A 14,428-nucleotide genomic window follows, 5' to 3' on the forward strand; every position below is an offset into this window, starting at 1 on the left:
GTTCAACAGTTATTTGCTGGTATTTTCCTGCTCTAGTCCTGTCTCTTTATTCTGGATATATGAGACCACCCCTTTCTGATGTCAATGGGTCCAGATCTGGCTGCTGGCCTCTCCTCCTCTTGTCATCTGCTAATCCTAATTGGTTGACTGTTGTTTTTGCTTCTCACATTGATGGGGTCAATCCTAGTTCAAGGGCTTTTTGCATAAGAAGCTGCTCTGAAACTGCATCAGGTGCCCCACTAGCTCCCTAGGTGAACATAATGGAAGCTTCGAATTGACTCCTATGGTGTTCACATCAGAGCATATTTAACTCTACCCCCTGGGTCACTAGACACTGAAAACAATTGGCATAAGGTCTCCTGTTTTCTGCCTTTGTTCTGTGGGGAGATAACAAGTTATCATTGGGGTGCTAAAGGTATGTGCTGTTTTTGTCAAGCTGCAGCAAAATGTTGTGGGGAGTCAATCCCACATTTGAACAAGCAAAGAAAGGGGGGGGGGGGGGGTTTGCTGCATCAAAAGAACAGTGTGCAGTGCATTCCAAGAAATAATTAATAAACAATATAAAATAATTGAATAAAAACAATACAATGATAATGATTAAAAAAAATGATGGCCCTCGATGTGGTCACCCTTCATCAACTGTGATAAGGGCAAGTACCCATTACTATGAATTTCTCCCTTGTGGATGGAATGTAAATAACTGCCCTTGAGAAGTAGGGGTACCTTGGAAATGTCCGGATTTAGAGCGGTGGCATTCTTTCCTGGATTAAGTTTTGGCCAGTCAAGGTAGAAAGTCTTGTGAAGTCAGTTCAGACAAAAAAGTTCTGCATGGATCAATTTTGAGAAAGATGGACTGGTTTGATCCTGCAGTCTTGTTAGTTCCTTAATGGATGACCACGGTCACTATGGCAACACCTTACAAACACCAACGTGTTTCACTGATCTTTCAGCTTTGTCAAGGTCTGCCTGACAGACTGTGCTGTGTTCATTGGGGATATTTTTTCCTATGGCGGACATTGCTATATATTTTTTTTATTATGTGTGGACTAATGGGATATAGGCTTTCATGTGAGGGCCATAGTATTTTATTTTTGTTACCTGTGGCCATTGTTACCATTGCCATCGATGGTAATAGTGTAACTGACCATTAATCGTGTTTACTATGCAATGGATGACCATTGATGTTTTTACCTATTACTGGTCATCCATTTTTTTTTTTGATTGATTGACCTGGCCAATCAAAACATGGGACGGGGCTTAATGGCTGTCAGGGGCGGAACTATGCTCTGTGTCCCAGTAACTTGAAAAGAAAACAGAAAAAAACAAAAAGCAAAACATCAATTTTGCTGTGCCATCGATGGAGGGAAACCATTTGGTTCTCCCCCATCTATGGCAAAAGTATTCTACATTGGCCATAAACCATAAATTATTTTCAATCATCGACGTTCGATGGCCATTCCTACCTGTGGGGTTGTTCTTTTTATTTTTTTTCATATAGGGCAACCAGGTTTGATTTATTTTATTTTTTTCTCCCCGTGGTGGGCTAATCCAATTTTCCCTATGGGATTCTGATTGCCTTTGGCAATTTTAAAATCTTGTTTGGTTAGCCAGGAGTTGAAAATCACTGGTGTACGGCATTGAGATGCCCCAAAAGCGATCAAGACTGGGTGGGATTAGGGGTAGGGCAAAAACACTTACCAGTTTGTGGCACGATTCTGGTCTTTAGAATCATGCTGTTGGTCGCCTGACTTTCCTGAATTTTGTACTGTACCCATCTATATAGATGTAGGCAGGGACATTTTAGGAGAGGAGTTCGATCGTGTGCAGCGTTCTCTCATCCTGGTCTTCTCTCTGCAGGCAGCATGCGTGCAGATCTCTGGGAAAATAGTGGATGCAGGACTATTTGTCTACAACAAGAAGATACACAGCCATTAGGTCGACACCATTAGTTCGACAACTCAATAGGTCGACATGCGATTAGGTCGACAGTCAAAAGTTAGACATGGGGTTTTTCACTGTTTCTTGACCCAAATGTCGACATGGACACAGTTTGAAGTGAACCGCAGCCCCTCGCATCGCTCGCTATGCTTCGGGCATGGTGCCTCGCTGGGCTCGGCACACTATTTTATTTTCACACCTTGCCCTAGTGGATGGTAGGGCATGAAATACCACCTGTCGGCACATGTCGGCTCAAAAAACAGTGAAAACCCCATGTCGACCTTTTGACTCGACCTAAAGGCAGTGTCGACCTAATGGTGTGTCAAGCTAATGGCTTGTCGACCTATTGAGTTGTCGAACTAATGGTGTCGACCTAATGGCTGTCTATCTTCTTTTTGTAGACAAATAGTCCGGATACCGAAAATAGTGCAGCAGCTACTTTTGTGTGGCAGTATGTGTACATGGTTTGGTAAAGCATCGCCCCCTTTGCTTTCTCAATTGCAGAGACTGGATCTTGGGTGTGGGATTATGTGGCCAGGAGATTCCAACTCATGCTGGTCTTACAACAACTGCAATGTTGCAGTAAATGTGGGCTCTATACCATCACTTAATTTGAAAGAATGGGATGTAATTCACTTATTTCTACTTTTTCAGCATAGTACTTTAGTTGAAATATTTACATACATATACATATTTTCTCTTCTTTCTCTTTTTTTTCTTTTTCTTTTGTTGGTATCGACCCCTGAGTGCGTGGACCCGCACTTAGGGTACTGCGTGATTCAGATCATCAACGTGTATGCTAAAGTATGAAGCAGTTAAAAAAAAAAAAAAAATGAAGAAATTAAGAACTCATATCGCTCTATTTATGTCGACCATGACCATGTCAACCTTTTTCCTTTATTCGACCTTCTGGTTTTGTCAAACTTTTTTCAAGGTCGACTTGTGCGTGTCAACCTTTTGGTTTGACCTCTTGACTGTCACCTTAGACATTGTCTGTCAGCCATCTGTATATCCTCTTATTGAGTAGAAAAAAAGAAGTGTCCCTAGGGGCACCTAGGAGCGCTAGAGGTATTTCCACCTGGTGATTTGGATCACAAAAAATGGCTTGATGTGCCAGGCAAGGCTGCTGCTGCTTATAGAAGAGGATGTGTAGCCTCTTATACAGTACTAGGGGAAACAAGAAGTGACTTTGGCCCAATATGGGACGCTGTCGCTTTAAGAAGCGCAGTCTTGCCGGGATCAATAATGATATAATCAATTCAATATTGAATACAATACAATGTATTTATTTTAAAATTACTTAAACATATAAATGAATGAAGTGCACTTTACAATGACATTAATGAATAAAACCACATACTAGACAAACAACATAAAACATATAGTGCTGGCTATAAGTTTGAGGCAGATAGCAGGCTTGGAATTCATATGGCAATATATTAGTTCCTTTGTGGCAATTTGTAATCCAATATAGTTACCAGTCAAATTGCCACAAAGGAACTAATATATTGCCATATGAATTCCAAGCCTGCTATCTGCCTCAAACTTATAGCCAGCACTATATGCTTTATGTTGTTTGTCTAGTATGTGGTTTTATTCATTAATGTCATTGTGAAGTGCACTTTATTCATTTATATGTTTAAGTAATTTTTAAATAAATACATTGTATTGTATTCAATATTGAATTGATTATATCATTATTGATCCCGGCAAGACTGCGCTTCTTAAAGCGACAGCGTCCCATATTGGGCCAAAGTCACTTCTTGTTTCCCTCTTATTGAGTAGTCCATTCTCTCTCTTGAGATTTTCTGCTTTCGGCAGTCCCCACTGTTCATTTTGTCCCGGTGTATATTTTTTGTTTTGCTTTAGGTATCTAATATTATTGATACTGGGTTTTTTTTGTGAAATGTTTTATTTTTAGTTTTGTTTTGTTTTTGTTTTTTTCCTGTGGGTTTTTATTGCTTACCCTTTTAGCATTGACATGGTTTTATCCTTTTTTTGTTTTCATCATGAATAGATTGGTAAAATTTCCAAAAACAAGAAGAAAAAACTTAAGAAAAAGCAAAAGCGGCAAGCGGAGTTACTTGAAAAGCGCCTTCAAGAAATTGAAGAGCTAGAAAGAGAGGCAGAGAGGAAAAAATCAGAAGGAAACGAAAATGAGCAGGATCCTGAGAACCAGCCAGAGGCTAAACTAAAAAGTGTATGTCTGGACGATGTGACGGATGAGGAGCCTGTCAATGAATATGGTGAGTGTAACCACACTGGTTTAATTATTGTTGAAATGATGGATGTATAGAAATATATTAATTATTAGAGAAATAGCACTTCTGTGTTGCAAAACTCCTTTTAGATCATGGACACAGTTCACCTAATATAATAAATAACTTTTTTCATAAATTAAGTCAACAGCTACAGGTCAAAATTATGTTGATTTCTAATTTGTTTGTATTTTCCTCTGCATAACCAAAATATGTTATCTCTCAAATTTATTAGTTTTTCCATTTAACATAGATAGTGACTTAGAGCTGTACATGAAGTTCTTTCCCTGTTATCTAAATCTCTGTGTCTAAATTCTGTTTGAACACACAGTTTAACTTTACCCACCTCATTGAATAATTTAGAAATGGTCCTTATTTTAATGGTGCCCATACACTTATGCAATCGGATGCGATGCGACATCGCAATGCGATGTCGCTTCATATCCGATTGCATCTTGTGGTGCCCAAAGTGTTTTTTTTTCAGCACCTAATGTTGCATGCCATCTGCGATGCCACATCGGGTGCTGGAAGAGGGGTGGCGGTGGATCGGGCACTGGGGAGCGGGGACCGGAGCGGTGGAGCAGCAGTGCCGTGAAGGAGCGTGGTCAGGCGGAGGGGCACAGCAGCAGTAGATTTTGAAACACTGGGCGACTGTCTGATTGGCTGAGTGAGAGCTCTCAGACAATCAGAGGGCCGCCCAGTGTTTTAAATTGTTATTCCTGCTCCACCGCTGCCATCACTCTGGTCCCGCTCCACCGCTACCAGCACTCTAGTTGATGTATGCCAGGCATGTCCAAACTATGGCCCTCCAGCTGTTGTGAAACAACACATCCCAGCATGCCTTGCCATAATTTTAGTATTCCCTAATAGCAAAACTATGGCAAGGCATGCTGGGATGTGTAGTTTCACAACAGCTGGAGGGCTATAGTTTGGACATGCCTGCTGTATGCAATATCACCCTAGTGTATGGGCTACATTACTGTAGGCAGGGGCTTTTGACGTTCATGTCTATGTATAAAATCACTAAACAGTATAACATTTCTGTCTGTTTATTTTCCTTCTTTCTGGCTTCTGGAACATTCTAAATAAAAGATGATTTATATGTAGTGTTGCCAGTTTTGTTTAGCAATAAAGTAAATAATGTCACATTTATTGCAACATTAATTACCTTTCTGCTACAATTGCTTTCAAAATTAATATTTTGTTCATTGATGACAGCAGCTATTATTTTTATAGTAGCTTTATTTAGAAAAAAAATCTGTAGTTACATTTACCTTTAATCCCTAATTGATAAAAAAGTTGATCTTTATGATTACTCCATACTTCTCAAAATTATGCACATCATGTGTCACCAGTAAAAAAAAAAAAAATATATGGTTATGGGTAAAAGTAAACAAATGTTTTGTATAAATGGCTATTGTGTCCTAAGACTTAATGTGTACCATAGTTCAAAGTAGTTTATATTTGATAATTGATTACATTAAAAGCAGTAATCAAATATGAAATACTTGGAACACACTGGTTTCTTATTTTCTCTTTGTTTATTAACCGTTAATCTAAAAATGTAAGCTTTCAAATATGAAAACCTAATGCAAATCTTCTGTTCTTTTAATTATCAGCATATTTATTTATTTATTTATTTTGTCACATCTAAACCCTTGTAACACATCCATCCTAACACTGTGACACAAAAGACACACCGTGCTTCAGGAAACTATTCACAATTCTTCACTTTGTCAGCAATATTTTATGTTACAAACTTATTCCAAAATGGAATAAATTCATTTTTCCCTCAAAATTCTACACACAAAGCCCATGACAACATGAAAAAGGTTTTTGGAGATTTTTGCTAATTATATTAATAAAAAACGAATAAATCACATGTACATTAGGTTGTAACATAACAAAAATGTGGAAAAAGTGAAGCGCTTTGAATACATTTTGGATGCCTTATTCCAAAATATCCACTGTAAAAGTAATCCAGATGTGGGGTGTCATTGCATAATAGTGGTTATGGTGTGAGTGAGTATGGTCACTCCATGGGAGAGGGCTTAATGTCCCTATTGCTAGGCCTTCTTCTAGTCTATAAAACTATCATTTTATTGTTGCTTGTAGTGGAGCCTAAATGTATCTACTGAGTGCAGAACTGCAATACCTCCCATCCATAAAATGGCAGGGTTGTCCACTTAATTTGCAATGTGATGCTGCTGTTAGGACTCTTGGGAGAGATTCCAGTTGTTTTTTTGTGCATTTTGTTAGTCAGTAGAAGCAGGCATTGGCAAAAAAAATACTGTCAATCATATGGGTAGTTGCGGCAGGACTGTAATCTCTGAAGGTTGTGTCTATAGCAGTGATAACGAAGTTCTTATCTTCAAAAAGGTTGCACTTAAGGGGGACTTCTCACCTTGAAGAAGTTGCCCCGCAGTCCCTCCTTGAGCGGCCATGAAAGGTCCAGGGCAGCAGGATCACATGTGTTCCTTTTGCATAGGATAAATCGAATGCGCTCCCAGCCAAGCCTTCCCGGTTTACAAGCAATCCAAGAGATTGCTGGTGCAGCCGGTATGACTCAGACTCCAGTGTGAAGCACACGGGACAGTGCATTGCATCAGACCTGTGGTCATTCACATATAGGTTGGGCTCTTCAGTTACAGGAAAAGCGCTCAAATTGCATGATAATTACCTAATGTACGTGAGGGGCCATTAATCTTTAAAGCAACATTTGATCATAGAAAAAAATGCCTAGCAACATATAACCAGTTATTGTAAGCAAACATGACAACATGTCATAATTTAAAAATAACAGGAAGGAATTGAGCAACAGGCAGCCCTTTTGAGACTTTATCTGTAGACACATCACTGCCTTAGGGGGGGTATTAAATCCCTGCTGCTATTTCCGACGGGGAACATAGTGGAGGGGGCTTATTCAATACTCTCATTCCCAACAGCTTTGAAGAGGCAAATCAACAGAACAGACCCGACTTCAAAAGCAGTCTGGCCTGTTTTGACGAAAACTGCAGCAGATTGTCGATATCACAGACTAACCTTGACATTTCGCCCCCTTTTCGCCGATCGACAGGTGGGACATTGAATCTTGCCTGCGGATAAACTGGTAAGCGGAACGAAAACAGGCCAGGGTCACGACAGTCAGGACCCGGGATTGAATACTCCTCTTAGTATCTAAACATGAACATACATATATTTGTATATGTCTGGGAATAATATTGTGTGTTAAATTGCATTAAATGTAAGCTTATTTGCTTATTAAAATAATTTTTATCTTTTGTAGTTTTAGCAGGTAATGTTTCCTCAGAAGGGGAAGATCATGATGAGAAGGAAGATACGGAAAAAGAGAATGTTGAGAAAGATGATGACGATGATGATGATGATGATGTTGAGCCAGAATTAGTTAATGCAGATCAAACATGGAATGAATCTCCCAAAACAAATGGTCATCTGGAAAACGGGCCATTTTCACTGGAGCAGCCACTAGATGATGATGACGATGAAGATGATGAAGACTGCGCAAATCAAGATGACTTTAACTTGGATGAGTCTAATGCGGAAAGTGATTATACATACAGTAGCTCTTATGAACAGTGTAACAGTGAATTGCCAAATGGACAACATAAGGATACGGAATTACAGTTCTCTGAGTTTTCGGCTGCAATGTTTTCTGAACCTTTAGATTCTGTGGAATCTGGTTTGGCAGCGTCTGAGGATTCTACTGTTATTGAGAGAGATGAAAGTGGCTCTTGCCAAGACCGGAGCAGGACCGTTTCAGCATCGAGTACTGGTGAGATGCCAAAAAGTGAGTTTCTTTTTACTTTCAACATTTTTTTTCATCATTATTTTACTCAGTGACCCCATCATGTTAACCTTAAGAAACAGTTTACAACACTTGAAAATTATATGCCTGTATCTATTTTAAAAACATTTTCTACATTTGATGTAAACACATGACTGCAATGCAACAATGCAAAATTTGGACAGGCCCACTGCTAGTCAACCAATTTTTTTTTTTTTTTTACCAAAAATAATTATTTCTTCTGTGGTCACAAAAACAATTGTGGGGCCAATCAAAACCAGTGTATATTTATTTTTTAGTCACCTAATCTAAAAAGAACATTAATTGAGAAATGACATAGAATGGGAGCATCATTTTACTTGTCCTAGCTACTAAGGGCCATATTCAAGGTTTTGCACCACTGGCAACCACTGCCAGTGGTGCCCCCAATTTCATCTTGCATCCGCTCTGAAGTCTGTGATAAATCAACTGTTTGAGTGTGCAAACAGGACTTTTTTTGGCATGCCCATTTGTTTGGTCGGGTTTAGCCACTATGCGTGAATAAACCCAACCTTAATGGGTGCAATCAATGTGTAAACAAGTATCGATTGTATATCTCCCTGCAACCTCCCATTGCTTTAGACAGGACATCAGGTGCAGTCTGAAAATTGAATATGGCCCTAAATGTCTGTATTAGTGCAATTTGGCCCACCAGCATGGCTGTGCTGGCAGATTGTCTGGATCTGCTTACATCTGGCACATGAATCACAGCCCTTGGGATATGCAGTAATACAAAAACTACAATTTGTTTGTATAATAGGACACCCCTATGTGTCTCTTTATCCCAATATGGTTAAACATAGTGTTACCGGGGCAGATGTGTATAGCCTTGTGTACATGCAGCCTTGTGTACACAAGGTGGTTCAGTAGGTGGCTCTGGAGTTTAGATTGTCTGGATGTTTCTGCAGCCTGTGCAGGTTCAGTCCCTGATCAACAGGGGCATGTCTCAGCAGGACTGAAATATTATTAAGCAGGTACTGGAGCTGGTAAAACATGACCAATCGACCAAAGGAAATAGTTGTGTGGTATTTATTTTAACGTTATCTTAATGTCAACAATCATGTCGAAATTATTGGAATATCCGCAAAACATTGCTGGTGGCCTAGTGGGGTCTTTCATGTCCAGCGGCTTCTTTTAATAATGTCTATTGGTAATGAACAATGTCAACATTATTAATACATTCCTTAAAATGTTGAACTCGCATGTGAAATCTTAACATTAGTGGCTTTATATTCAACATTGTTTTTTTTATTTTTGTGTGAAGTTCTTTTGTAAATGTATAATCTGTACATAATGCACACATATCATGCTGTCCTTTTACTAATACACACAGGTTTGATGACTGATTAACATGTTTAAAATGAACTGAGGTCATAAGGTGCCCACCTGTTATGGGCTAGATTGCATCGCAACGCATGCGATTTGCATGTGATGCGATCCGAGGGCAGTACAAAAAGTATGTGCAGCACATATTTTTGTACTGTCCCATGATGAAGACACCACAGCAGACAGCGACATCCCAGACAGGAAAGTGGAACTGTATTGGAAAGGGTGGAGACTGCGCTTGAATTGATGACAGAGTAAGGTCAATTAAAAAGCAATTTAATTGTACAATAACACACTAAAAATAAGCAAACAAATAATAAAATATGGTGCACAATGGTATGGGAAGGGAAGGGGGGATATAAAAGCTGCATCCACCTAATGTATTGTCACCTTTGAGAGTCCACAGTTCAGTGTGAGACTAGGAGATGGTTGGAAAGATTTGACCTCTAGACCTGGCCAAAGCGGTGTTTCGATGGTACTTCCTCCAATTTTATGATGGGGGTGGCATTCCTCCCAGTTGGAATATCAGAAGTGGAAATGAAAAGTCCGCTGGGTGACCCCGGGTGGGTGTTTTAGATAGGCTGGCTTGCCTTCAGATGGTTAGTACCTCACTCCGGTCGATTGGCTGATGGTCAATGCAAGGCTGGATCTCCTGTCAACTTTTAGCTGGTAGGTGGTGATGGCTGGATGGCAGCAAGGTGGATGGGCAGTGTGGGTGCCTGGGCCAACGCGTTTCGCCGCTATAAGCAGCTTTTTCAAGGTGGTTAATGGCAGGCAAGGGTAGGGGTATATATACCTGGGATAATAGGTAAAACATGTGCACGAGTGTGCAAACAATTAACTTCACATTGCAGAAAAACCATATATCATTGCTGCACTTCTCTATACATAGTATTCGCATAGCGCTGTATTAACAGCGCTATGCGTTCCATCCGAATACCGGAAGTACGCGACCGGAAGTCCTATGACGCCGGCCGGAGTACTTCTGGAAAAATAGCAGCTTTATACTGCAAGTAACACTCGTTTTTACATTTGCACATTTACTGTCTATTAAGTTTTGTCTCCTGCTCATTACAAGGTATGTTTTTAAACGTTTTTCTGCAATGTGAAGTTAATTGTTTGCACACAGGTGCACATGTTTTACCTATTATCCCAGGTATATATACCCCTACCCTTGCCTGCCATTAACCACCTTGAAAAAGCTGCTTATAGCGGCGAAACGCGTTGGCCCAGGCACCCACACTGCCCATCCACCTTGCTGCCATCCAGCCATCACCACCTAAAAGTTGACAGGAGATCCAGCCTTGCATTGACCATCAGTCAATCGACCGGAGTGAGGTACTAACCATCTGAAGGCAAGCCAGCCTATCTAAAACACCCACCCGGGGTCACCCAGCTGACTTTTCATTTCCACTTCTGATATTCCAACTGGGAGGAATGCCACCCCCATCATAAAATTGGAGGAAGTACCATCGAAACACCGCTTTGGCCAGGTCTAGAGGTCAAATCTTTCCAACCATCTCCTAGTCTCACACTGAACTGTGGACTCTCAAAGGTGACAATACATTAAGTGGATGCAGCTTTTATATCCCCCCTTCCCTTCCCATACCATTGTGCACCATATTTTATTATTTGTTTGCTTATTTTTAGTGTGTTATTGTACAATTAAATTGCTTTTTAATTGACCTTACTCTGTCATCAATTCAAGCGCAGTCTCCACCCTTTCCAATACATTTTTCTATAGGGGAAAAAAAATGGTGGTACCCTGACCACACTAAGTGGGCCTGGGTGCAGGTGCGCCTGGCTGGAGCTGTGTTTCCCTAGCTGCTGCTCTGAGACAGGATAGTTAGTCCTGTACTGAATATACAAGAAAAGAAGAGGCTGTTGAGCTGCGCTTGATAAACTTTATAAAAATGGGGTAATGAAGCCTGTAAAGTTGGGTAAAAAATGAGGGATTGGTTGATCTAGTACAAATAAATTTTAATGTCTAAAATACATATAGCCAGAATACATTGATAATTTTCTAAAATCACATAAAATTCATATTGGAGCAGCGAAACCGGTCAGGACTCAGGTTTCTATCTCCTTCCACAATACCAAACTGGTACTCCCAAAGAACCCGGAAGTGCTTATTTGTGCACATACTTACCATCCTCTGTCCAATTGGACCACCAAGTCCTAGCAGCAAGGTTGAGGTCGAGGACTGTACCCCGCTTTATTCCATCCAGCGGAGGGAGTCGGTTATTTGTGCCATCCTGGGCCGCTCCTGATTAACATCTCCAAGTCCTCCCCACCATCTGCTACATTGGAGACATCCATCACGCCTCACCAGGACCTGGGGGTCCCTTTGGACCACTCACAGATCCCAGTCCGGTAATACCACCTCCACTGGTTCCATTTGGATTACAAATTCCTATAGTAAGGTAGAGGTAGAGGACCCATCCCGCTCCAGTCCATCCAGCGGAGGGAGTCGGCAATCCGTGTCAACTTAAGCCGCTCCTTATTCTTACATCTGGTCCTCCCTCCCTACTGCTCCAATTGGGCACATTATTGCAGCTCCATACAGGACGATTTACACCTCAGCCCTATACAGGACTCTTGGGACTCTCCGGGCCACACATTTTCCCCAGTTTGGTTGGTGAGATATGAATTTTATGTGATTTTAGAAAATTATCAATGTATTCTGGCTATATGTATTTTAGACATTAAAATTTATTTGTACTAGATCAACCAATCCCTCATTTTTTACCCAACTTTACAGGCTTCATTACCCCATTTTTATAAAGTTTATCAAGCGCAGCTCAACATCCTCTTCTTTTCTTATTTTTCTATAGGGACTGACAATCCCTTTTTTTGACAGCTGCTGGCAGTAACAACTCACACAGGCGCCCCTTCAGTTACTTCGGTAACTGTTTTTTACCCACGAAAGTGGAACTGCACTGGTTTTGAAAGGTTCAGGGTACTAGAACGAACACTACGCTGTATTTATTGTAAAAGTGTTTAACTAAGGAAATATTAGTAGTATAGGTTTGTCTATTTAAACTCAGTGCTCACTTTATTACATATACCAGCTCATTAATGAAAATATCAAAAGTAGCCATCCATATAGCAGCAACTCAATGCATAAAAGCAAGCAGACATGGTGAAAATGTTGGTGGTTGATACTACCAAATGCCAATAAGAGAATAAGAGACATTCTGATCTAAGTTACTTATTCATGGGATGATTGTCTTGAGTATCTCAGAAGCTGCTTGTTTTCTAAGAATTTTATGCACTAAAATCTACCATACATTGTTTAAATAGAATGGGTAGTGAAAATAAAACCCAGAGACCTCTCTATTGACGAACCCCTTGTTGAGATGTCAGATGAGAATGGGCAAACTTTTTCAAGCTAAAATCGTAAAATAATAATAATCCCATTGGATGTGCTGTATGTCCAATCAGACATTTACTGCTCTGACACTGTTCTTTCTTAATGTACCACAATGCAGTACAGTAGGTTGTTTAGTGTATACAGTGCATGCAATCCATGCACATTGCATTGATGGGTTGCAACATTTGATCTTGTGTACCCAGCTTTATGGTACAGCAGACACAGATTCACCAAGACTAGACAGTTGAAGAGTGGGAAACCGTAACCTGAAATTACGAATCTTGCTTTCTGCTGCCACATGTAGGGCCCACTAATACCATTTGTGAAAATTGCTTTAATGCTACAGCACAGTATTATTGGACAATCCCAGAAAGTACTTTTCTTTCACAGTATAACATACTATGCCACACATTCATCTCAAGCTTGTTCCTTCTCAGTACTAGAATAAAGTGGCTTTGAGTGTATATAAATAATATATGAAAATGATAAGACATGCACACCATTGTAATATTTAGAGGTAAAAGATTTTACATAAATATACTTAACAATGGTTTACACAGGTCAGCCGTAACAATAGAACCACCTGCCTATTATTGTGTATTCCCCCTCGTTATTAATAATAATAATAATAATAATTTTATTTATATAGCGCTCTTTCTCCAATAGGACTCAATGCGCTTTCCACCATAGCAGCTGTGACCTATCAAGGCATGGACTCCATGGAGCTCTAAAGGTGCCATGTGGTATCTGGCACCAAGACATTAGCAGCAGATATGTTTAAGTGATGTGAGGTGGGGCTTGTTTTTGTAACACATACCACAGATGCTCCATCATATTTAGATTGAAACCATTCCTGAACACTTTATGCAGTGTGGCAGTTCACTGGTAACATATTCGCTTCTATAAGGGAATATCATTACCATTTAGTCTGCATCTATGGGAAGTGGAATGTGTCAAATTGACATCCATATGAATGTCAAGACCCAAGGTTTCCCAGCAAAACATTGCCAAGAGCATCACGCTGCCTCCACTTGCTTGCACTCTACCCATGGTGGTTTCTGATGCCATCTCTTCTCCAAGTAAACAGTGCACATGGCTGTCAACCTGATGTAAAAGAAAACTTGTCTTATCAGACCAGCCACCCTTTTCTATTGCTCCATGGTCCAGTTTTTGACGCTCAGGTGCCAATTAAAGGTGCTTCTGGTGGTAGGCAGGGATCAGCCCTCTGAGTGGTCTGTGAACACACACTGCATTGCATACACTTTTGTATCGTGGCCAGCATTAATGTTTTTAGCAACTTGTGCTACAGTATGGTAGCTTTTCTGTGGTATAGGACTAAATGGGCTAGTCTTCACACCCATGACCTATTGCTGTTTTACCAGTTGTTATTATTTTGGACCACTTTGGTAGGTACTAACCACTGCATACTGGCAGCACCCCACCAGACCTACACTTTGGAGGTTGTTTAGCCATAACTACTTGGCCACTTTGTTAAAGTTGCTCACATCCTTGCACTTGCCCATTTTTGTTGCTTTCACAAAAACATACTGTTCACTTGCTGTCTAATGTATCCCACCTCTTGATAGTTACTATTGTACATAATCAGTGTTATTCACTTCACTTTGTTTAACACTTTGAGTGCCACGTTGTTGTGAGAGATGTACAAAATATCCCCTAAAAATGCCATTG

General features: G+C 40.3%; 1 protein-coding gene across 10 annotated transcripts in view; it reads left to right on the forward strand.

The window, feature by feature from the left end:
* Nucleotides 1-14,428, forward strand: part of SRPK2 (SRSF protein kinase 2) — a 151,757-nt gene that overhangs the window by 116,639 nt on the left and 20,690 nt on the right. For all 10 annotated transcript variants that reach the window (XM_083183002.1, XM_083182996.1, XM_083183000.1 and 7 more), the window contains 2 exons: nt 3,956-4,184; nt 7,483-8,004. In XM_083183002.1, coding sequence (XP_083039128.1) covers nt 3,956-4,184; nt 7,483-8,004 — 751 coding nt within the window. The remainder of the gene's footprint in view (nt 1-3,955; nt 4,185-7,482; nt 8,005-14,428) is intronic.

This window comes from Crinia signifera, chromosome 4, assembly GCF_055691185.1.
Source record: "Crinia signifera chromosome 4, ASM5569118v1, whole genome shotgun sequence".
NCBI lineage: Eukaryota > Metazoa > Chordata > Amphibia > Anura > Myobatrachidae > Crinia > Crinia signifera.